Genomic DNA, 25,000 nt, shown 5'->3' on the forward strand with positions numbered 1-25,000 from the left:
TACCGAAAATTGTCAATTAACAATGGATGTATATATAAATGGAAATCTGTATCTATACATTAAAGTGACACTGATCATTTATAGGTTTTTAAATAAATAAAACTCCCTTTATTCATCCCCAAGGGGAAATTTGTCTCTAGGGTCTGTTCCAATGGAAGACTGGGATAACCCAGGCGTCAGCCGCAGTGCAGGGGAGCAAATTGAGCTAGGGCGAGGTGACTTGCTCAAGGACACATAATGATCCGGGTAGTCGAACTCGGTACCTTTTGGGTACGAAGCAAAGACGGTTCCGCTGAGCCACGCTGTCCCTATTAGATTTCAAACGATCCGACACTATGCGTTCCTTAAGCACAATGGAAGAGATCTTTATTCAGGTTTTCGTCCAACTGAGCCATCGATCACATGATTTATTGTTGTACAATGATTGGATATTTCTTGATAAATTGAACACGCTGCGTTGCATAATATGAAAGTTGTAGACATACTCATGAGTCAAGCTGAACAAATTGTTGGATATTTCGAAAACTGTGAACACTTTTCACTATGTGGGTCACCGTGAGCACATTTTACAATTTAACTTATGACATGGAAAGGCACTATAGAAGGAACGAAGTTGACGTCACTCAGATCTTTGTTATTGTTTTAGCCAGCCATTGTTATGAGTAGTTATCACTAAATTCTATCAATCAGACTATAGATAGTTCGAAGATGACGTCACTCATGTCTTTGTTATTGTTTTTTGCCATCCGCGTTTATGAGTAATGCTCACTGAACTGTATTAACCTGACTATAAGCGTTCATGGATACACACAGTTTTGTGTCTTGATCCATTATACTTCCGGATGGCAATGTTATGAGCTTCTTAGCCAAGCGCATACTATCTATAAACGGTCAAGGTTACACATAGCTTTGTGTGTTGTCACGTTACATCCACCCGGTGGTTGTTGTGACTAAATTACCTAAGCGCACAGCAGCAATAGATCATCTCCATATCACGCTCATATAATATTACCTTCTCATCATTCTGGTAACAGGAGAAAGGCAGTCAAGAACAAGACCACAAGCAAGAGGACGAAATCAGACAAAGACGAAACTGATGGTGTGCCCGACCCTATTTTGAGAACGGTGTCTCCAACAGGTTCCCCTGGATACGACCCAGAATCCCTCTTTGAAAGGCTTAGAGAACAAGGCTTAGCTGGTGAGTTGTCTAATCCAACTTGCTAATTTTCTGGCGTCATAAACATAATTGTTATAATGTTTTATATTATATTATTCGAAAATTCTTCCCTATATTTTATGCACACCCCCCCCCCCCCCCCCTCCCATTTGGGAGCAATATTAATATGCAAGCCGCCGACTTAAACTGGTATTGTTTTGGAGTGAAAGACATGCTGAAATGTGAATTTAAAGTTAAAAGGAGTGGAAATGTGCATTATTATTATTATTATTAATAATAATAATAATAATAATAATAATAATAATAATAATAATAATAATAATAATAATAATAATAATAATAATAATAATACTTTATTGCATCCCAAAAAGGAAATTTTTTGTACAGACGTGTTATAATTTACACATAAGATAAAAATACAATGGAAAAAGGATGTATATATATATAAAAGGAGCAGCTCTATAACCAGAGCTGCGCTTTATAATATGAATAATTTCAACACTGTAAAATAGTTAAAACTGTCACTATAAATTGAAAATTGAAAAGATTGCAAAACAAATAAATTAATAAATTAATATTTATATTTTAAAAAAGTAAAAATGAGAAATAATTATATAAAATGATTATTGCTTGTTGTTATAAAGCCTAATACTGGACGGCAGAAAAGATTTTCGGTGTCTCTCTGTTTTCGTTGAAATAGAGAAAGGGCGACCACTTCTTTCTGACATAATAATTGATGGTCTTAGTGGATGATACTGGTCATTTAATATTTTAGTTATTTTATTTATACAAAATTTCTCGTATAAAAGATCTACATCGTCAACATCATTTATATAGCGTTTAATGGATTTTTTAATATTTGAATTTATTTTGTTCCTTTCCACTGCTAAGCAATTGCCTCCCCAAGCTGTTATACAAAATGACAAAACACTTTCGATTACTGCTCTATAAAATAATGTGCAGAGGGTTTTATCTATTCTAAACTGAGAGAGTTTCGATAAAAAATATGTACGTCTGCACATCTTATGCCTAATTATTTTCAAGTGTTCATCCACTTGAGCCTGTCATCAATCGTTACACCAAGGTATTTGTAGTGAGGAACTCGCTGGACGAATTGGTCCTTTAATTTTAACGGTTCTATCGGTTCCTTCACTCTCCTAAAGTCAATCACTAGCTCCTTTGTCTTGCTTATGTTAAGCTCTAGGTGGTGGGCATCACACCAAGACACAAATCTATCAATTTCTTGCCTATAAGCCACTTCGTTGCCATTTGTTATGAGGCCTTGAAGAGCGGTGTCATCTGCAAACTTTATTAAAGGTACACTCAGGTTTTGACTTCTACAGTCATTCGTGTATATTGTGAATAATACAGGGGACAATACACAACCTTGAGGAGCGCCAGTATTTGTAGTTATACAGGAAGATTTGTTTTGCCCTAATTGAACATATTGTGCTCTCTCCGTAAGAAAGTCGAGCACCCAAGCAATTATATACTTGTTTAAATTCAGACTAGTCAATTTTTGAACAACCAACTGAGGTTGCATTGTATTGAACGCTGAAGAAAAATCTGCAAAAAGCAATCTGCAATAGCTCCTAGCGTGATCTAGATGCCTGTAGATGTTGTTTGTAAACAGCAAAATGGCATCCTCTACGCCACGTCCTGGTTTGTAAGCAAATTGATGACTATCACTCAATGGCATAAACTGATTCCTAATTTTAACAAGAACAAGTTTTTCTAAAGATTTCATGACTATTGAAGTCAGTGCAACAGGTCTGAGATCGTTCATAGTTTCAAGTTTTTCTTTTTTTGGAACAGGAATAATTTTTGAAGTTTTCCAAATTTGAGGGATTGAAACGCATTGGAGGGACCAGTTAAAAATATGTGTATAAATGGGGGAAAGCTGGTGGGCACATTCTTTTAATAGTTTTCCTTTCAATCCATCCGGCCCAGCAGCCTTCCTCTCATTTAGTTTCGAAAATACGAATCTCGTTTCCTCTTCACTGACCTCAATAGCCATTTCATCTTCCAAAGCCCTGTCTAATTTATGTTTTTCATTTTCAATATCAAATTTGTTTGCTGTGTCGAAACGTGAATAAGATTTATTTAAAGTTTCAATTTCGATATCTTCTGATATAATCGTGGGCTTTGGATTATAGTTCACAGCAGTTTTAAGCCCCCGCCACGTGTCCCGTATATCCCCAGAAGAAAAGCATTTTTCAATTTTATTTTTGTACTTATCTCTACAACTAGATATTACCCTCTTTATCTCTTTTTGTTTTGTTTTCAGATCTTTTTTGTTTCCACTAGTATAGAGAGTTTTCTTTTGGTTCAATAAAAGTTTTAGATCTTTTGTTATCCAAGGCTTGTTGTTAGGATAATATTTTATTTCTTTTTTACAAGACACTAGCTGTTCACAGAATTTTAAATACTCACTCACACAGTCATTCAGCTCATCCACACTATCACATGATTCGATAAAAACATTCCAGTCAGTGCATTCAAAACAACCACGCAAATCTTCACACACACTTCCATTCCAGATCTGTACACTTTTCTTTACTGGTTTTACACGTTTAAAAACAGGGCGGTAGGTGGGGAGTAGCAAGAGCATGCAGTGGTCAGATAAACCTAATGGGGCACGGGGTAAACATTTATAACTATTTTTAATATTACACAGGAATAAATCTAATGTTTTTTTTTTGTCCCTTGTCTCGCAGTCCACGTATTGATGAAGTCCCGGGAGAGTAAAATCGTTACATTGGTTAAAATCGCCAGTGACCATCAATACGGCATCGGGTGACTTAATTTGAATGTCCTGTATTTCTTTCCTCAAAATATTTTTCGCTGTGGTGTTGTCTGATGATGGTGGAATGTAGACGTTGATGATGATGACATGAGTATATTCCCGGGGTAGGTAATATGGTCGTGACGAAACAGTAATAAATTCAATATAATCGTCACAATACATTTTCTTTATCTGACAGTTATTGGGGTGGCACCATTTGTTGTTAATATATGTGCACACCCCACCCCCAGTTCGTTTATTTACATTAGTCCGATCTCCTCGAAATAGTGAATATTGTTCAATATTAAAACATGATGATGGTATGTGAGGAGATAGCCAAGTCTCTGTTAACGCTATTATGGAGGCTTGACGATAGTCACTATTAAAACGACACAGTGAAAACAGTTCATCAATTTTATTTTTCAGTGATCTTACATTACCTGTCACTACACAGGGTAAAAATGGACGAAAAGGCCGTCTGTTAAATTTTGTTTTTATTCCTCCCTTTATCCCCCTCTTTCTTACTTTAATAAACGATGTGTCAATAGTGGGTGGTGGGGGTGACACGGGTTGGAGGGATCGGAGAGTCTCTGGAGTATAAGTTATCGATAGGCTTATTTTGGCAGTAAAATCACAGGCTAAAACACCATTTATGCTTATAAATATACTAATAAATATAAAAATCAGGAACAATATATACTTCACATCCATTTTGAATAAAAATTAGGCTTAAATTCCGACGATTGAATGATAAATGAATAAAAATATGTGTAGAAAATAGGTAAACATTCACAACACGTCTGTTGTCGCCGGAAGCCAGCGCCAATTATTATTATTATTATTATTATTATTATTATTATTATTATTATTATTATTATTATTATTATTATTATTATTATTATTATTATTATTATCTCAAAGAATGTTTCTACAATCAATCTCTCTCTCTCTCTCTCTCTCTCTCTCTCTCTCTCTCTCTCTCTCTCTCTCTCTCTCTCTCTCTCTCTCTCTCTCTCTCTCTCTTTCTTTCTTTCTCTTTCTCATTCTTTCTTTCATTATTTCTTTCTCGCTGATTATTAGATCCAAATTTTGCAAGGTTATTGTTTCTCCCATGCCAACCAAACGCTATAATATGACAATGATTTGACAGGCTCTAACAGCGCCTTGAACGACTCCACCATCGAAGATGACATTCTTGGGTCACCTCACGTCAACTTTGACCTCGATGACCCCATAGAAAAGGGTTCAAATCACGACGCTACGACCCAAACTTCGAATATAGACACTCTGCTCAGTAGAAGTTCAACTCCAGGTATAAAATATCGTGCGACGTTTTCAATCAAGCAACACTTTTAACACAATTGAATTAATATTTCTACTCACGAATGACAATAATCCCCACCGAATGAATCAATTACTAATCGTTGTCCACAGTTTACTGCTGTATTTTGGTTTGATTTTCTATGCGATGAATTGAATTATTTTTACCAGATTGTCTCACACCCTTTTATTAATGAAAACTCATCAGCACTGTAGCTTTGAATGCATTAATCAACAGCATATATATATAATTATTGACCACTGTCTTTCATGAACAACATTTATCTTGAGAATTAGCACTAATACTGTCATCGATGACAAAACACCTATTTAGATTTTAGTCAGAAAAAGTTAGCTTCTCAAACCAATAGATTAAGGTGGTCCCAGGATTGTCAAAAAGTCACAAAATCGAGGTTTTTTCAAAGTCTCGGGTTCTAAAAATAGGATAGGAAGAAGATTCCCTGGTCGATCGAATGGGAAGATCGTGTCTGAAGACGGCCTGATACACTCCGAGTGTACCTCAATGAATCACTCACCCATGCTTCCGGTCATGAAACAAAACAACTTTTTATTTCGTTTTGGTCCAAAAAAATCGTTTTTGTTTTAGAAATGTTTGACAAGTTGTGGGTCATCTTAATCTATCGACATATATGAATTAAAGTTTATTTTGACCGAATTGAACAAGAAGCGTCATACCAGTGTGTGTGGCAGAATCCATGGCAAAACTCTTACGCTTGATACGCTCAACAAAACTTCTATAATATCTCAATAACCTAACTTGTTTGCTTGTTTGATTGTTTATTTAGCGTGTCGAAGCACTCTTACCTATTAACTTTCACTGCACAAAACGAAATGTAATCAATGTAATTTACTAGATGTTGCCATTTTTAATCTATCTACGATTCTTTAAACAGCACGTTCTTTCATCACCAAGACATGGTTTATGAAAATCAAAATGATTCGTCTCATCCTCAAGATTGAAGAGTTATCCTGTGCTACAAGTTAACCGCTGTGTTTAATCTGTGTTCTCTCTATTTTCTCATTCCATACCATTTATCATGTCTTGGAATGGCGTAAGCCACATACATCCTCTGAGGATCATAGCCCTTTTGCCTTAGATTCCTATGTATTTTTGAACATGTGATATAGAATGATAGGGGTAATTTTGCTTTATTCTGGAAAGAAAGAGCGTGATGTGTGTACTTAAATGTAACAACCACTATATAAAAAAAGAGCAAGCAATGGTATTTCTGAAAACGCAATGCCTTCCACCAATATACCAGACAAGTCTACCTTAACTACCACATGCGCATGACCACTACGAAAAGCAACCCCCAGCTATTGAAGCTCTAGAGAAGGGCATAATGGGCCAACGAGACCTCTCTTCGAAAAATAATGTATTATGGACGGCAATAATGGGAGAGCAGCTCAAAACCACGACCATTGTGGACATGGTTGCATTGTTTTTCTCTTCACAAAAGCACTCAATTATGCATTGCAATGCTGCTATTATGCTCTCTCTCTCTCTCTCTCTCTCTCTCTCTCTCTCTCTCTCTCTCTCTCTCTCTCTCTCTCTCTCTCTCTCTCCAGCGATTTAAAACCCTCGTCTGCTTCCTTTCTCTTAATCTCTTACACTTCCATTTGTTCTTCTCATCATCTACTCTTCTGTCTACCAATCTGATACTATTTGATCATGATTACACGATTCTTCTCACAAAAGATCACGTTTTATCATGTGTTATGCACTGTAATTTTGTTACTTTTGCCACCACCTCTCTCTCTCTCTCTCTCTCTCTCTCTCTCTCTCTCTCTCTCTCTCTCTATTTATATATATATATATATATATATATATATAAATATACATATATATATATATACATATAATATATATATATATATAATATATATATATATATATATATATATATATATTATATATATATATATATATATCCCTTTTTTTCCCGAGGATGACTGCTCTCTCACTAATTTTTACTGTTGCAATATTTATTATTCGCATTATGCTAACCGTTAACAAAAGTTGCCTGCTTGTGTCGATTAGATCGTGATGAATAACGCTTACCATGTCTTTAAATATTAATAGAAAAAGCATATTGAAAGGGGCAAAAATATAAATGATGATGATGATGATGATGATGATGATGATGATGATGATGATGATGATGATGATGATGATGATGATCAAAGAGGAGGATGAGGAGATCGTGGTGGAGTAGTATCAATAGTGGTAGCAGCAACAGTAGTAGTAGTAGTAGTAGTAGTAGTAGTAGTAGTAGTAGTAGTAGTAGTAGTAGTAGTAGTAGTAGTAGTAGTAGTAGTAATAGTAGTAATATTAGTAGTAGTAGTAGTAGTAGTAGTAGTAGCAGTAGTAGTAGTAGTAGGAGGAGGAGGAGAAGGAGGAGGAGGAGGAGGAGGAGGTGGAGGGGGAGGAGGGAAGAGGAAGAGAATAGATATAGAAAGGAGGGTCGGACATTGGATAATAGAGTGAAGAATATCATGAGTGACAATGATGGTAAGTTTGTTTACTCTCTTCCCAATGGTATAGACAATGTTTGTCTAGAACAGAAACACACAACTATTTGGGGGATATTTATAACTGATTAAGCAGTTAACTGCCGTATTTTGAAAAACGCATATTTAAAATGTTGGCCTCGCAGGTCCCAAGTTTCAGAATGTTTGCCAAGAAGAGGGTTCTTTACGTCGATCGATATTTGAAGGACAAGTTTTCTGGCCAAATGTTTAAATACGTTGTTCCAGAGTACGGCAGTTAACTGATTCATACAGTATCATTGAATTTATATTCCAGTAAAGTGGAATAATGTGGATGAATTCATGGCGAGTCAAGTAACACGTAACTCATAGTAAAGAGTTCCAAATTAAAAATAAAAAAAACTGTACCTATTGATTGGGTGGTTCATTTCATGTGATGAAGCAAAATTAGATTCGTAGGCAGGCTCTAAAGCTGTTTGACTATAAGGTGCATCTTTTTAAGACATCAAATATTGTTTAAGGACATCGCAGACTGTAGGTAAATGTGTTAGCTTTCATATATCGCAATAACCTCTTTATATGTTCATCGAGTTTTACAAGAGGTCAATAGACAACAACACTTAACATGTAGGACGAGATGTGACATTTAGGAGCTTATGATCGTGAACTCATTTTATATCGGGGTATGCTGGGGAAATGTGAGGAAAGAGTTGGGTCTGTGTTTTGTTTTGTTAAAAGAAGTCGACTTTGCGTCGTCCCAGCGGGACTCAAATCTGTGATACACAAGGTCAAAAGTCGAGTCAAATCCCTTGACCACCACAAGTTCTACGTGCAAATAATTTACAAGACTGATATCCAATAACCTCCGAGCTTGATTTAACTTTGTTTATTCTTTTAATGGACAATAATTTACGCATAACAATTCAAGATATCAAAATTGAGAAAAAAGAAGAGATCTTTAATCATCAATCACAGTTTTGTAATTGTTTTAAAAAGGCGATTGGTTTTATTTCTTTTCACGTTTTATTTTGTGACGATTATTTGGTCCGACATTATGAACCGGCGATAAAGCCTGAGGAAGAGTATACTATACACATTTTCCTCACCCTGTCGGAAGTACCACTGTTATAAAACAAGGTTGTCTTCAAAAACCATACCTAAGTCTTTAAGTGTTAAATAATCCGTCATCATATCTTGTTTTAAATTTAAAGCGCATAGAACATGGTGTTTACCACGTTGATGGATAAGCGCTATTAGCAGGGTGATCCAAAAGAAAAGAAAAAGTAATTGCTCTATGAGCGTCCATTCAAAAATTAGTCTAAAAAGTGATTCAATTTGAAATAAAAACAGTAGATAATTAAAGCTTATGTTTTAAAAATCTTATTCCAGTCTCATCCAAAGAATAAAAGTTATTGCGATCTCTCAAACCCACCAGGTTTTATATATCGAAGACCAATGATTACTGCGCTAAATTTTGTCTTTGGTACAATGTTTTGTTTGATAGACTCTCAACTAGCTAGCTTTACTTTTCTTGTCTGCATTTCTTTTCTTTTTGGACGCCTTATATTGTTATGCTATCAACTGTAGGAATTTAGTTTTAATTTTATCCCATCGTTTTTCCTCCAACCAGCCCGTGAACCAATTCAGATTCCATCAATTGACGAAAACAGTAACGACCTAACCCTGAACACGAGTAACGATGACAAAAATAAGGCGGTGAGTATGGGTAGAATGAAGTTGACGCCACTCATGTCTTTGTTTTGTTTTTTGTTGTTGTTTTGTTTTGTTTTTTTTGTGTTTTGCCATCCGCGTTTATGAGGAATCTCACTACACTGTATTAACAAGACTATAACAGTTTATGGTTACACATAGTTTTGTGTGTTGGTCCGTTTTACATTCGGATGGCAATGTTGTGATCTTCTTAGCCAAGCGCTTACTATATTATATAATTATCTCGGGCTGAACACGATGCTCAAAAATGAACTTAAAGCAAACTCATAATATTTTAGATCTAATATCAGTGAGATTTGTTTCTTAAGCTTCAAACCCCCGTGAATGTCATTACACTGATCATACAGAAAATTCTGGAGCAGGCACTTGTATCAATAATGAAGAGAAATATCGGGTATGGAGAAGTGCCAGATGATTAAATATATATCGCGATGTCAGAGTCAAACTTGGGATCCAACTGACAGGGCACCCTGCGTCTGGCTGAGAGAGAGTGTGTGTGGCCCAGTTGCTAGTGCGACTGCTCGCTGATCTCTCTCTCTCTCTCTCTCTCTCTCTCTCTCTCTCTCTCTCTCTCTCTATCTCTCTCTCTCTCTCTCTCTCTCTCTCTCTCTCTCTCTCTCTCTCTCTCTTTCGGCCAGGGTGAAGGGCGCCGTGTCAGGTGAATCCAAAGTTTGGCTCTTATACCGCGATATTTATTTTATTCTCTGTTTTCTTCTTCTTCATACCCTATAATTCCCATACTCTGGTCGTTATGACTTGTGTTCAATGTTTTTTCTATCTAGTTCATTTCGGCATTGTACCAGATTGATGCGTTCGGTTACAAATCTTCTTCAATTTAAAGTGTAATGAGAGAATACATACACAGCAGTCCTTCATAGCCATTAGGTCAATGAAGTCGGAGTTTATCCCGGTTTCCATAGCTTGAAACGAACACAATAGGACATTCAAACCCAGGTTTGAGAGGTTTTGGCAAGACAATGGTAATTTTAATCGATCGATATTTGAAGCACACGTTTTCTGGCCATCCGCGTTTATGAGTACATCTCACTAAACTGTATTAACCTGACTATAAACGATCATGGCTACACAAAGTTTTGTGTGTTGGTCAGTTATACTTCCGGATGGCAATGTTGTGAACTCATTAGCCAAGCGCACACTATCTATTCTTTCTGTCTCCACCATTCTACGCCATGTTGGTTTTGGACGTCCCTTTCTCCCTCTTTCCTCTCGGTGTCCATTCCATCGCTATAGCACAATTAAACCCATTTTCCTTTCTCATGTCCAATACATGTCAAATCCAGTTCCATCTCTTCCGAACGGCAGTAGACCAATGGATTTTTTAAAACAAATTGTCCATCATCGATGGGTTAACTGAAGAAAGTTTCAAAGTTTAATTAATCTTAGGCTTTCACCGATAATTCATACAATTTCATGACAACATGCACGAAAGTGAGAAAAAAAAGTAAATGGAACCAAAAAATAAAATGATACCATTAATAACCACAAAATACAACAAATATAATACCTTCAATAATAACAACAACAACAACAACAACAACAATAATAATAATAATAATAATAATAATAATAATAATAATAATAATAATAATAATAATAATAATAAATAATGATATGATATAATAATAATGATATAATAATAATAATAATAATGATAATAATAATAATAATAATAATAATAATAATAATAATAATACCAGAAGCACAACAGCAATAATAATTTAAAGATCCTGTTATTTTTAATGGCGTCTGTGACTCATCTGTATTGATTCTTGCTTTAAAACAAAGTCAAGCGAACTTTGAACGTGATCAATAGCGATGTGCTTGACAAAATCTAAGCTCAATTTTATAGTCTTGGGTAAGATGTTACTCGTATTACCCCACGCCACTCAACTCAGGCGTGAATGAGTACTTAGACTATAATAATATAAGCAGCGGTTGATATTGTAAGAGTATTATTGCGATAGAAAAAATATGTCTAACGGGTGACCTGTAATGTTTGATATGAAAATTTACTTCAACAACAACAAAATATAACGTAGAGGAATAGACCTCTATTTTTTTTCTTTAGAGTTCGGGAGTCAACATAAGAATTGGAATATATATATATGACTTTGAGGTCAATAAGTGGATTGCTGCATTACTGCATCATCGATCATGATGTCACAATCCAAGTACTTACTGCATGAATGGTGGGAGTGCTTCGGAGATGGTTGGATCGAGTGCCATTCTGTATTCAATATTATAGTCGGCTGATTTTTCTCCTTCTCAATAATATCGATAATTGATAGTTGCACAATGCCATAATATGATTGGTAAACAAAGGGGAAGTGACTCGTCGAGGTATTCTAAAGCTTCCATTTCGTTGTGCTGTTATTGTCGCACTCCACGTCCCAACCAGAGCTGCCATACTGCTGTCATCCTCTTTAAAAACACATAATTTTTATAAAATTTTGGCCAAAAAAACAACTCTCCCTCCAAATATGGATGGATTAAAATAATCCTCATCTTACCAAAAACTCTCCAATCCAGGACTTCAACAAAAATACAAAGGCATCGAAAAAATAATATGTCAACTCTCCACTCGGCAAGATAAAAAAAAAAACCACATGTCAGTGGTATCTTTTAAACTAGTAAACACGACTATCGGTGGTTCCAGGCGTGATTTGTTTGATTATCATAGAGCGTTGTAGCGGGAGCTAGGCCAGTGACAAATTCAATTGGGTTTACAGAGTCATCGAGCCACTTTCGATCTCCTTCAATCAAGATATTGGCACACATCGATGACAGCCACAATCTACAACAATCTCAGTTACCCCCCCCCCCTTCCCACAACACCCCTGTCCACCTCATCCCCCAATCCCTACACCATACTATTGTTTCATAATGCTATTGAATTTGGGACTGGCCAATACTTTGAGAGGATAGTTAGTGGTGGGTGTCCACCGAAATTATCTTTCAACATATTTTGGTTGTTGTGAGTATTATTACATTTACAGTAGTAATTGTTATAATCATATTCCATTCTTAGTTTATTTACGATTATTTATAGTCCACGTATGAATGTCTTGAGTTTTAAACAATTTTAAAGAAATGTCTTAGTGTTGGATTGAAATTCGCTACAAGACTATGTCCCTTGCCTGAAAAATAACTTCTGCATTCTTTTTTTTTAATGGATGATTTCGCAATGAGCAAAAAATGGTCATTCCACATCTTGTATCTATTGATGAAAGATCTGAAATGATATAGGGGAACTATTGTACTTGAATATATAAAATATTATGTGTAATTATTCAAACCTTGTTTTAATGTCGTACAATTTTGATAAACATAATTGGAGGCAAAGACTTGCAACTTTTAAGATCGTTGTTTTAAGATAAAATTGCCGTTTATTCCCGACTACGAATCCACAACCATCTGACACAGACAGTAATGATTTACATGGTTTGTCCAGCCCATGCACTAGATATTAAGTAAAAATGATGATGATACAAATAATAATAACAATAATAATAGCGATACTATGAATAATAATAATAATAATAATAATAATAATAATAATAATAATAATAATAATAATGATGATGATGATGATGATGATGATGATGATGATGATGATGATGATGATGATGTCCAACCAGCGGTGAATGGATAGCTGAGTCTGTTAGATTTGGTGGAAAAGGATAGCAAGCAATTGCTATTGTTCGTTTCACGCTATAGAAACCGGGATAGACTCCGTCTCCGTGGGCCTAATGGCTTTGAAGGACTACTACGATTCTGATTCTGATCTTCCATTCTGTGGACAAAGAGTATGTAGAATGATGACGTCTTTATCTGGATGGTCCTACTACATTGTTTCATAACACCATGGAAGTCCAGCCAATATCATGAGGGAAAATGGTTCATCCATTCGCAGAAAAGTCGTAAATATTTCATCGTTTGGTTTAACCGACCACTGATATGGAGCGCTTACTGTATTGTAGAATGGTAACGATAGACTCTTGTGTTTGGACTGACTGCGTTTACAGTTTTTGTAATTTGAATTCGGGTAAGTTTCTAAACTGGTATCGATCATAATTATAACGTTTAATTGTAATTTATCATAGTCTTTTTCCAGCCTTGGGTACTTAGTCAATATTAAAAAGCTGAAATAATTTCGGATCTCTCTCTCTCTCTCTCTCTCTCTCTCTCTCTCTCTCTCTCTCTTGTCTTCTCTTTCTTGTGTGTGTGTGTATTATATATATATATATATATATATATATATATATATATAAATATATTAATAAATATAAAGATAGAATAGATAGATAGTAATAGTAGATAGATAGATAGATAGATATGATAGATAGATAGAGTAGATAGCGAGAGAGAGAGAGAGAGAGAGAGAGAGAGAGAGAGAGAGAGAGAGAGAGAAAGAGAGAGATATTTTTTTCGAAATTATTTTTATCGGTCTTATTTTTTCTTTTTTTTTTTTCTTTTTTTTTAAACACGAGTATTCTATCTCTCAAATTTTTCTTACTAAATATGTATCGATAGTCAGATTTTTTATTAATGGCGCGTGTTTTTCTGGCTTTTCTCAGCTGTCCCTCTATCAAAAGTTGTAAAAATTTGTGTCAACCTCTGAATCAATTTGTCTTAACTGAATATAGATTTTGGATTGTATTGGTGCCATATTAAAAAGTTTTGTTCTTTACGACCTATAAAAATACTACTTTAAAACAGCTTGACATAAAATTAGAGATTTTACACTGTAAAAAAAAATGAAAAAAGTTACGCACTACAAGGTATGACTGAATTCAATGTAGACTCTATATCCAAAAAATCGTGTACTGACGATTATCAGTTCACGTCATACTTCTTTCCAAATAATAATAATTCGCTTTAAGTGTTATAAACATACCACTTATGTAGTTTGTATGAAATTTTGAATTTATTATTTATGGCATATTATCACATCATGTCGCAATTACCAAAGACTGATATGAAATCTCTTGCTTTAAATCATTTGAAATAGTGATTGTATACTCAATATTGTCAAATTAACAAACACTGTTTACATAACTTTGACAAATCTTTGTCTATGCATGAACGTTTCACATGGCCTTTAAAGGTTTCAAAAACATAGTAGGCTCTTAAACAGCACGATACGGTAAGGAATCTCTATCGGTTCAACTCTCGTAAAGCTTCGAAAAGAATCTCCTTGTATCTATCGAAAACGTCATTAAAGAGGACGGCAATGGTTTTGGAATTTCACAATAAACCATGAGAAGATCTAAATCGAAGTACGACAGAGAGATCACCAGTGTAGAACGACGTGGCAGGAAAAGGAGCATAGATAACTTTGATATGAATATCATCCAAAGATGTATGGGTGAGCGTAAATATACATTCCCGAAAAAATATTGGACGTCTGATTATTCAAGCAGAAAAAAAGGCCCATGGGTTCTGGACAGAGAATCATTGTTATTCTTGCAGGTGGTGATGATACTGGATATTTATATTTTTTTCTTCTCTGCATCATCTGGAATATTATTCTGGGGTCAATGCAAATGTGTTTTAAGACTGACTAAATATCGTTTGCTGCCTCCATGGAAGCATCCAGCTGTATTGTATTGGACAACGCTACCATTCGTTGGCCCATGGTCCCTTTAAGGCTCCAACTTTGGCAATTATAAAAGCCTACATGATTTCATGGTTTCAATCAGACAGTACTACATATTCTGACCATTTATCAAAATGCTAACTATTCTCCTTAGTAAATAAAAAAAAATGAACCAGAAACAGCTTTCAAAGCAGACTGTCAGGGAGTTTTGACACGAGGTTGCGCGACTTCCCCCATATCACTGTGAGCGCAATGCAATCGGGGTCATTGGGCCTAAGTAGAGGGAAAGATTGAGAGAAGGAACACCAAATTTACTCGAGTACTCTCACCGAGGCAATAAATGATAAAGAGTAGACTGAGAAAGGGCATGCCTCAACCTTCGCAAACTGGGGAAAAATACATTTCATTGAATAGAGTAATGCTCGGAATCTTTCTGTAGTCCTTTCATTTCTCCTTTTCATTATCCTCGTCATCAGACTGTGCTGATTGATGTGTCCAGTATTTCTTGGTTGTTGTTGTAGTTGTTGTTGTTGTTATTGTTGAACACATATTTGTGGAGACACTGTCTCATAATTGATGAATTTTTACTTTTGACCAGTTTACATAAATTTATGTAATCCTCTTTGGCATAAACAACGCTATTTCTCAAACTTTTGCAATCAAAATTATATTGTAAGCGCGTTATTTTCACTTTACTTTGTATTCACCAGTAATGTGTATTGAAAGTTATAAAATGTCTGATAGTTAATAATTGCCATTCGTTGCTTCATATTCAAATACTGCACGTTTATCGTTTAAGCTTCAATTAACCGAACACTCCAGTTTAATGGATTCCTTCAAAATGGATTTGCGGAAAATTCATAATTTTGATAATGTAAATCTTCTATGAATTCCGATCCTTACCTGTTATCGATTTTAATATAACTGTAATAAAAACGAAATCCTTTCCTATTGTTTTAAAATTCATGAAATTTTTTTTTTTTATTAAGACAAATTGATTCAGAGGTTCATACAAATTTTTGTAGCTATGCATTGGGGGGCAGCTGAGAAAAAGAAGAAAACCACGCGCCACTTGAGGCTTTTTAAATGTTAAAATGGCGGTACGAAAGCATAATATGCTTATTTTTAGCTCTGAAACTTAAATTATTTCAAAATTAAAGAATATTACTAGATATCTGAAAAATCAATATTCATGTTACTAGTGCATTGACTGAGAAATGGGTGATTGTACCAAAAAATGTTCAATTAAGTACAAAAGTATACTAAATGAGAATAAATCGACGTTTACTTATTTGCAGGTCTGATAAACCAAATTGTTATGTTCTCATTGTTGTTATGGAAATACTCTCAAACCAACGCAAAACTTTCTCCATTATAATGTTAAAACGGGCCCATAATTGTGTCCTGTTATCAGACCTTCAAATATGCTCGCGTTGGAATAGATCCATTTCTTGCGCTAAAAAATGATAATTAGATTCTTTCCTTCTTTTTTTTTCTTTCTCATATAGCTAATTGATATCGAGAGCATGGCACGTTTTAACACCTCTCGGCACATTCAGATGGCCATTCACAGGCAATAAATTACTAAGGTGTTAGAATTAACACATTTGTACTCTCGAATCCAATTAAATGACAGACTAAGTTCGTCTAATTGTCTTTATTTTTTCTGGATTAACGGTGGATAAAATTACCACCTGGTGGGTGTGGACAATAGACGACATTTTGTCTGCAGCATTTATTCTTTCATTACCAACTTTATGTCAATCACGTTGCGAATATATAGAAAAGAATATGAAGTATTGGAGATTTTTTAAAACTTGCTTCTCTACTTCTGGATTCAGAAAAGTTTTATTCTATCATTCGAGCATTCCTGAAACGACTGGAGGATAGATATTGCAGTATACTACATAGAAAACAGATAGCTTGACATATCTTCGAATTGAATTTCAAAAAAGAATGCAAAATTAGAGACAGAAAAGTTGCTTCTCTACTTCTTGATTCAGAATTTCTAGCAAAGATTTAAGTATATCCTTCGACCATTCCGGAAACGGATGGAGGATAGATATTGTAGTAATACTATATAGAAAACAGAAAGCTTCGAATTGAATTTCATTCAAAATATAACTTAAGTTTTAATGTACAAGTATTTCATAATGATGGCAATTAAAGCAATGGCATTGACTCCCCGTGAGAAAAAGGTAGGTGTGCACGTGAGGATATTACAAAATGCTGGTCAAGTGTTTGACAATACGTATTCTTAAATAAACGAGTATGAATTTTTTTTTCGCGTATTTGTTTTGTTGATTCTTAAAGAAATAATTGGGTCTGTTAAAGATTGTTTTGAATTATCTTGATGCATTTCATAACTAGGTAGTGTTATTTACCTTTGCATGCAGATGTTATTTAATAGTATAGAAGTGAACCACTGCAAATTTTTAATTCTTCAATTAGGAAACATATTATGTTTTAGCTGGTAATTGCTTTATCTTGAGCGAGAAGGAAACTAATTACAATACAGGGCGTTTTAATGAATACATACGGAATTTACATAAGCTAAAAATATTAGTAGATATAGAAACGTGAGAGTTTTGTGCATAATGTTTAGAACTTACTTTTGTGTCATTTTAATCGTTTTTATTGTGGTCAACCCGATGTGTACATAAGTAAAGTACGAGAATTTGAATAAAGAAACCTTCTCTAAGACAATTTTGCGCCGTCCACAGCGGGACTCGAACTAGGACCTATAATTCAGAAGCCCTACACTAACTTTAGTACCCAATTACGACACAATAACAAAGACTACTGTTATGACAGTAATCAGATGTTATTTTCAGAATAGCTACATGGGGTCTTGTATGTAATGAAGCATTGAAAATTACATTTTGCGATCCTCCGAAAGTCCCCAAAGGCGTCCTAAGCCGTCTAATCTTCCCAGTTTACATTTATCATATAAATAGCTTGCGGTGCAAGGTAGGAAACACCGCATGCGAGCGTATTACTGACTTCGTACGACAGTACTAAACTGCTTCTTTGAAGTCTCATGTCGTTTGTAGATTTAAGACTTTTGATCTGGGGGCTTACTCCAATTTTTTGGCGGGGAGAGAGAGAGAGAGAGAGAGAGAGAGAGAGAGAGAGGGAGAAAGAGAGAGAGAGAGAGGGAGAAAGAAAGAGAGAGAGAGAGAAAGAGAGAGAGAGAGAGGGAGAAAGAGAGAGAGAGAGAGAGAGGAGAGAGAGAGAGAGAGAGAGAGAGAGAGAGAGAGAGAGAGAGAGAGGGAGAAAGAGAGAGAGAGAAAGAGAACAAGAAAATGTCTTTTTTTTCAGTGTGTAGCAGTTTACGTTTCAGTAAATATTGCTGTTCTCAAAATTATTAAAAAACGGTAATCTCCAGTTTAAAGGTGATCGATTAAAAATGGAATCTTTAAAGGGATGGGCGGGTCCTCGAATGTCAAAAATCGAGTAAAATATCGATTTTGAGATTTTTTTTATTTTTGAAAAGTTTGAAACCTTTGCTACATGAAAATGTGTTTGTTGACTCTCAGATGGGTCAGTTTAAGTCCAAACTGACCTCTTGAAGTCCAAGGGGGTCAGTTAATATAATGTTACAGCCTGGCTTGACAGCGAAAAAGCCATATAAACATTAGGCCAATATGAGCATAAAACATCGATAATAATAGGCAAGTTTGGTATCGATAGTTTCGTCTATTTTTGGTCTAAATGAAATGCCCACTGTCAAGGTCTTCGGTCTATCTATATTTAGTCAAGAGCCTTACCAAAACCCCCTTCTCTGACCCAATTGTGAGGGGTTGACTGATTGTAGTAAAATCGTGAGTAATTGTTGTGACCTTTGCCTTGCTAGCGCTGTTCTCATTGGCTGTTCAAAATAGTCAATGATAACATGACCTGATACTGCTTTCTGAGTGGTTAGTGGGCGAGTCAAAGTTCATGCTTTGACCTCAACTTCGCATGCGTCGCATGTAAACATTGTTATTCTGTGTGTGATTTTTCTTCTTCCCGGGGACATAAAAGTTTTGTTTTATGAAAAGTACCGACACGTACGCAACAAGTATGCCTAGAAAGACTCGAATTGTACGACTTGCAAAATCAGCAGCTCGAACAAGATGGGAACAGTAATATTATTGTGAATTTTTATAGTTAGAATTTGTCACTCCTCCTTCGTAACATGATGCAAAATGAAAAAGCGCTGAGGTCTCTAAATGAATGAATGGAGTTACTGTCGAGCTAGACTGAGTATTGGTTGTAAACGAATGAGCGAGAGGTTTGTTATGCACTTGAGAACGATAGAGAGCGAGAGAGAGAGAGAGAGAGAGAGAGAGAGAGAGAGAGAGAGAGAGAGGGAGAGAGAGAGAGAGCGCAAAATACACTAACTGTGCTCAAAACGCTTTACAAAGGGTCCCTGACCGACAGCAACACGTAAAATGTAGAACAAGACATGACGCCTGTTAGGCGATATTACAATTTTTCCGACAGCGACAGCACTGTTGACGGCTAAGTACTCATTTTACACCCGAATACGGTGAGAGAACGGGAGTAAATAGTCTTTTCCAAGGACTCAACTATGCGCTGAACCAGGTTCGAAACCAGGACCTTCCGATCCGAAAGCGGGTGTCATACCACAAGACCATATAACCGCTCATAGCTTAGATAGGTAGATAGATAGAGAGAGAGAGAGAGAGAGAGAGAGAGAGAGAGGAGGAGAGAGAGAGAGAGTGTGTGTGTGTGTGTGTGTGTACGTGTGTGTGTGTGTGTGTGTGTGTGTGTGTGTGTGTGAATCCGAGAAAAGTCAAGGCAGGAACAGGAGGCTGAAGAGGGAGGGCCTGCACATCAAGCAGGGTCATTTTGACGCATGAATGCATGATCTTGTCTGAGTTTCCTGTGCTTGAAACTTTGAATGCGTTTTTCTCTGTTTGTGCTTTTTCTACATATATTTTGCTACTCTTCCTTTATTTGTAAACATTTTTGAATGGTTTTTCGCATGTGCATACAGTATTACTAGCTTCATACAACTGAGCATTTGTATTTCAGATTTATTGTATAAATTTTGCGTAAATGTGGGTCAAATGTCCAAAAATGGGTCAATTTTTGATGTTTCAAAATTGATGAACTTTGAAAATCAATAAAAATAATACTATTGTAGATATTAGAAAATCGATGCTTAGCCAAAATGAATGGCTCAAATACTACTTGTGTACCTATTTTCATGTCAATAACTTGTCATTTGGCGAAGCCTTAGCATTTTGAAAACTACTTCATTATAGGGTATCAAATTTCAAAATGGCGGCGTTACCATGGTAACCAAAAACTGAAATTTAGGTTTTCAATTTTTTTTCCTCTAATTAGGATGTATATAACCTAAAATTACCACTAAAAGTCAGCTACTTATTACATTTTAGAATTTCGCCTTCAGGACCCGCCCATCCCCTTAAAAAGTGCATTATGCCCTAAACGCACTTTTTAGGGGAATCCAAGCCAACAGCAACGTTTAACATGATATAAGACGAAACAGTGTGCTTCTTGGGTAATATTATAGAGTGTTTTTGTTTTGTTTTACAGAAAACGCCGTGACCAGCCAGATAATACTTTTACATTGAGCATTGCCGTCCCGATCAGTTATAATAATATATTTGTTGACGAGAAACTAAAAGAAACTCTAACTGCCATAGTTGACAGATGGACGGATACGTCGAAATATTTGCCGTTATCTTACATTGCGTTCGTCAATATTGACGCAATGCTTCAACAAGATTATTCGCTTGTCATGCTTATTTAACTATTGGAAATCCCTTGCTTGTGGTCCTTAGCGGAAAGAACCTCTGCATTGTTCATTAGTATCTTTTAGATGTCATCTCAGTGAACGTTCTTAATGTTTGGTTCTTTATCCACTTTAGAACAGAGGCGCCACTTTGATGAAACTCTACAAAAATATTTTATCAATCTAACATTTTTAACTGAATCTCTTTCGGCCAATACCAGTAGCTTTTTTAAATGTTCATATTAATATTCTTTTGATAGTGACTTTACTGTCTCTTCATTGCAGAGTAAAACTAATTCAACTTTTCTAACAGAAAGGAATAAATTGATAAGATAAGATTTGAATAATCAACAGCCTAACATGCTGCAGCAAAAAAGAGATGTAATTTACAAGATAATAATAGAGTGGTTACATGTACATATACATATACTATTTGCATTTGTGTCAAATGTAACTCAAGTCTAGTCGGAAAAGTCTTTTAAAATCTACTGAAATTAACATCATTTTGAGGGGCACGGAAGACATTAATTCTCGGGCAATTGATATTTTTATCATACATTCACATTTATACAAGCTGGGGCACGGTCTTCGACCGAATCCTGATCTCAAGCCCGTAGCTGAGAAAATGAAACGCCACGAATTCGTAGAGAACTATTCCATCACAACCTTAGACGATCAAATCAGTCAATGTTATAATTTGACTTAAAACACGCCTAAGTGGCGACTCAATTCTCACTTGAATTATAAACAATGTTACAAACAATGATAAAATTAATGCATCTAACTCACCCCCCCCCCCCCCACACACACACACACACAACAGATAGGCTCTCAATGCTTTTTTTCAACCAAATGGCCACGATTATGAAAGGAAACACATAAGAGGGTGTCTCCTCTATGAATTCCAATCGTAATTGAGCCGAAAAAAGATCCTTGTTTGTAGATAATGGGGTCATTCTAAAAAAAAAAAAGCAAAAGCTAAAATGAGATATTATGGGTCCCTAACACACTCCTCTATATTATAGAGACATGTTTTGAAAAATGTGGTCGCTATCTTTTCATGGTTTAAGAGCCTATTCAAACAAAGTAATGCGTCCAGTTTTTTTTAACTCACTCAACCCTAACACCGACTATATCCGTTGTTTACCCGGGTTACTTTTTACCCCATACCTATTTATTACATTTTTCTGAGACAAATTATAGGCGGAGTATCAAAGTTAATGTTTTTTAGTTTTTACATGTTAATGATCGTTGAATAAAACTAACTATGTACATGCTCATTTTAATTATTTTTTTTTCCACTTTTGAAAAGTAGGAAAAGTCTCTAGGATTGAGTGAGTTAATGTAAATGTTGCTGCTCGCAGCTCGAAGAAATAAATAATAATGTGAAATTGATTGTAAGCTTCAATTTAATTACAAAAAAACCCAGATCAAATGAACGCTTCGGGTTTCCCCTTTATCAACAAAACATCCTGTTTTGTTGATAAAGGGGAAACCCGTAACGTTCATTTGATCTGTTTTTGTAATTAAATTGAAGCTTACAATCAATTCCACATTATTATTTATTACTAGTTTTTTTAAAACGAGATGTTTCCGTTAAAAAATGCATTTCATTTTTAATGATGAATCTTTTTATAGATAGTATGCAGATGACGTCACTCAGGCCTTTGTTATTGTTTTTGCCATCCGCGTTTGTGAGTTGTTCTCACTAAACTGTATTAACCAGACTATAAAAGTTCATGGTTACACAGAGTTTGTGTGTTGGTCCGTTATACTTCCGGATGGCAATGTTGTGAACTCCTTGGCCAAGCGCATTCTATCTATACCAATAATGAAATTTGTCAATCACCACTTCAAATCGGCATCATGTCAGTTTTGCAAAGTTGCAAAAATCTATTTTAGAGTTAGGATGTCCATAAATGCGAGATTTTAGTTTTGGTCACATTAAGCCACTATAATATCTATTTTCTTCGATAAAATATTTAATCTTAACCAGAGCTTTATAGTTATAGCTATCGATTCAAATTTAGTATTTTAGCCATCCCGACAAAGGACCGTTTTGAGTCGGTAGGTTACATATGATGTTTTATAAATAACAATGTGGCATTGAATGTCAGCTTCAATTTAATACGAAAACATATAAAATGGACGTTTCGGGTGGACGTTTATAGTGTTTCATTCATCCTGTTTTGTTGATAAAGGGGAAACCCGAAACGTCCATTTTATCTGTTTTCTTATATCAAATTGAAGCTTACATTCAAATTCACATTATTTATTTCTTCGAGCTTCGAGCAGCACCATATACATACATTATGATGTTTTATTTAATTTAGCAATTCATCAATTACAGAATGCCGCCTTGGTAGCCAAACTTATCAGTGACCAGGAAAATAAAAGTGCTGAAAATCAAAAGTCAAAAAGAGCGCCTTGCGTGAAAAAGGAAAAGATGCCCGGAAAAGACAAGAAGAAGAAAGGGAAGAAGAAAGTCAAAACGGAAGAAGTTGTCGACGCCGTGCCGCCACCGGAAATTACGCAAGTGGCAGAGGAAGCCAATAAGGGGTAAGTTTTCGAAAGGAAGTTTAAAATAATATAAATAATATTATGCTCATATTCACAGGGGCCAAGATGGTCGTGTGGAGAAGGCATTGCACTTCCACCCGAGTGACCTGGGTTCTAGCGTAGCCATCGCTAACTTATAGATAGTTCGAAGATGACGTGACTCAGATCTTTGTTATTGTTTTTGCCATCCGCGTTTATGAGTAATGCTCACTGAACTGTATTAATCTGACTATAAACGTTCATGGATACACACAGTTTTGTCTGTCGGTCCGTTATACTTCCGGATGGCACTGTTATGAGCTTCTTGGTCAAGCGCATACTATCTATAGCCTGACACCGTAGCCATCTTTAACTTACAGCCTGACACTGACCAAAAATTGATGCCAAAAGACAAGTCTTTTGCCACAAAAGAAAACAAATCGTGAGTTGTACTCATTAGTTCAACCAGTGGAATCACTTGTTTCCTTGAGCTCTACTAACGACAACTCACTGGACCCTGCACAAAACAAAAAATGACGTCAAAGACAAAAGTCTTTGGCTACAACAGAAAACAAATCGTTAGTTGTAATCACTAGTTTAACCAACGGAATCACTTGTTTCCTTGAGCTCTACTAATGACAACTCACTAAAGGGTGCACAAAAATTAAAGATGATGTCAAATTATCTAGTGTCAGGCTATAGATAGTATGCGCTTGGCTAAGAAGCTCATAACATTGCCATCCGGAAGTATAAAGGACCAACACACAAAACTGTGTGTATCCATGAACGTTTAGAGTCAGGTTGATCAGTTCAGTGAGCATTACTCATAAACGCGGATGGCAAAAAACAATAACAAAGACCCGAGTGACGTCATCTTCGAACTATCTATACGATAAAGATGTTTACGGTTCTAGCCGCTCTTAACACCATGGCATCTCAGTTGTTTTTGTTGGGTTTTTTTTTTTCGTTTTGATTTTGTTTTCTTTTGTTTTTGTTTTTTGTTTTAATTTTTTATTCTAGGTTATTGTATTTTTTTTATTAGTAATGAACCCTATCTGTCATTTTGTAGCACTGCACTGCGGCATAATGTGGGTAATCTTACGGCTATACTGCCGAACTCTACCGAAACGCTTTTATTTTCAGTTTGGCCATAAGACTTTTGCTCCAGATATCAATCGGTTAATATGAGCTTTAGTTTGCCATAACTCTCAAACCCGAGGCTTCAATAAAGTTTCGGATATATTTATTATTCACATGTAGTTGGAAGTAATTTCAATCAAACGATGTTATGTGGAGTCAACGTTTTCTGACCGAAATGATAATAGTAAAAAAAAACATGTTTTGTTTGTGTAGTTACGCAATAATCATAATTTCATATTCATTTCAGTGACGAATGTTATGATGGTTCAAGAACACGTTAATTGTCACAATTTATCATTGTCTTCAAATATGAAGTCATTTGATGTTGATAACGACATTGAGCGTGGTCAGTTACAGGATTGGTGACAATCATCGCAAAATATCACACTGAGCGACATAAAGAGAAAA

The 25,000-nt window shown here is 35.5% G+C and overlaps 1 protein-coding gene across 5 annotated transcripts in view; it reads left to right on the plus strand.

The window, feature by feature from the left end:
• LOC144968715 (uncharacterized) overlaps positions 1 to 25,000 on the plus strand; it is a 130,839-nt gene that overhangs the window by 93,723 nt on the left and 12,116 nt on the right. For 3 of the 5 annotated variants that reach the window (XM_078907322.1, XM_078907324.1, XM_078907325.1), the window contains exons 5-8: positions 1,035 to 1,198; positions 5,113 to 5,274; positions 9,424 to 9,509; positions 23,265 to 23,473. In XM_078907322.1, the coding sequence (XP_078763448.1) occupies positions 1,035 to 1,198; positions 5,113 to 5,274; positions 9,424 to 9,509; positions 23,265 to 23,473 (621 nt within the window). The remainder of the gene's footprint in view (positions 1 to 1,034; positions 1,199 to 5,112; positions 5,275 to 9,423; positions 9,510 to 23,264; positions 23,474 to 25,000) is intronic. The other 2 variants (XM_078907323.1, XM_078907326.1) reach the window with 1 other exon arrangement.

Source organism: Berghia stephanieae, chromosome 3 (genome assembly GCF_034508935.2).
Source record: "Berghia stephanieae isolate SIO BIC M18660-M18661 chromosome 3, UCSD_Bste_1.3, whole genome shotgun sequence".
Classification (NCBI taxonomy): domain Eukaryota; kingdom Metazoa; phylum Mollusca; class Gastropoda; order Nudibranchia; family Aeolidiidae; genus Berghia; species Berghia stephanieae.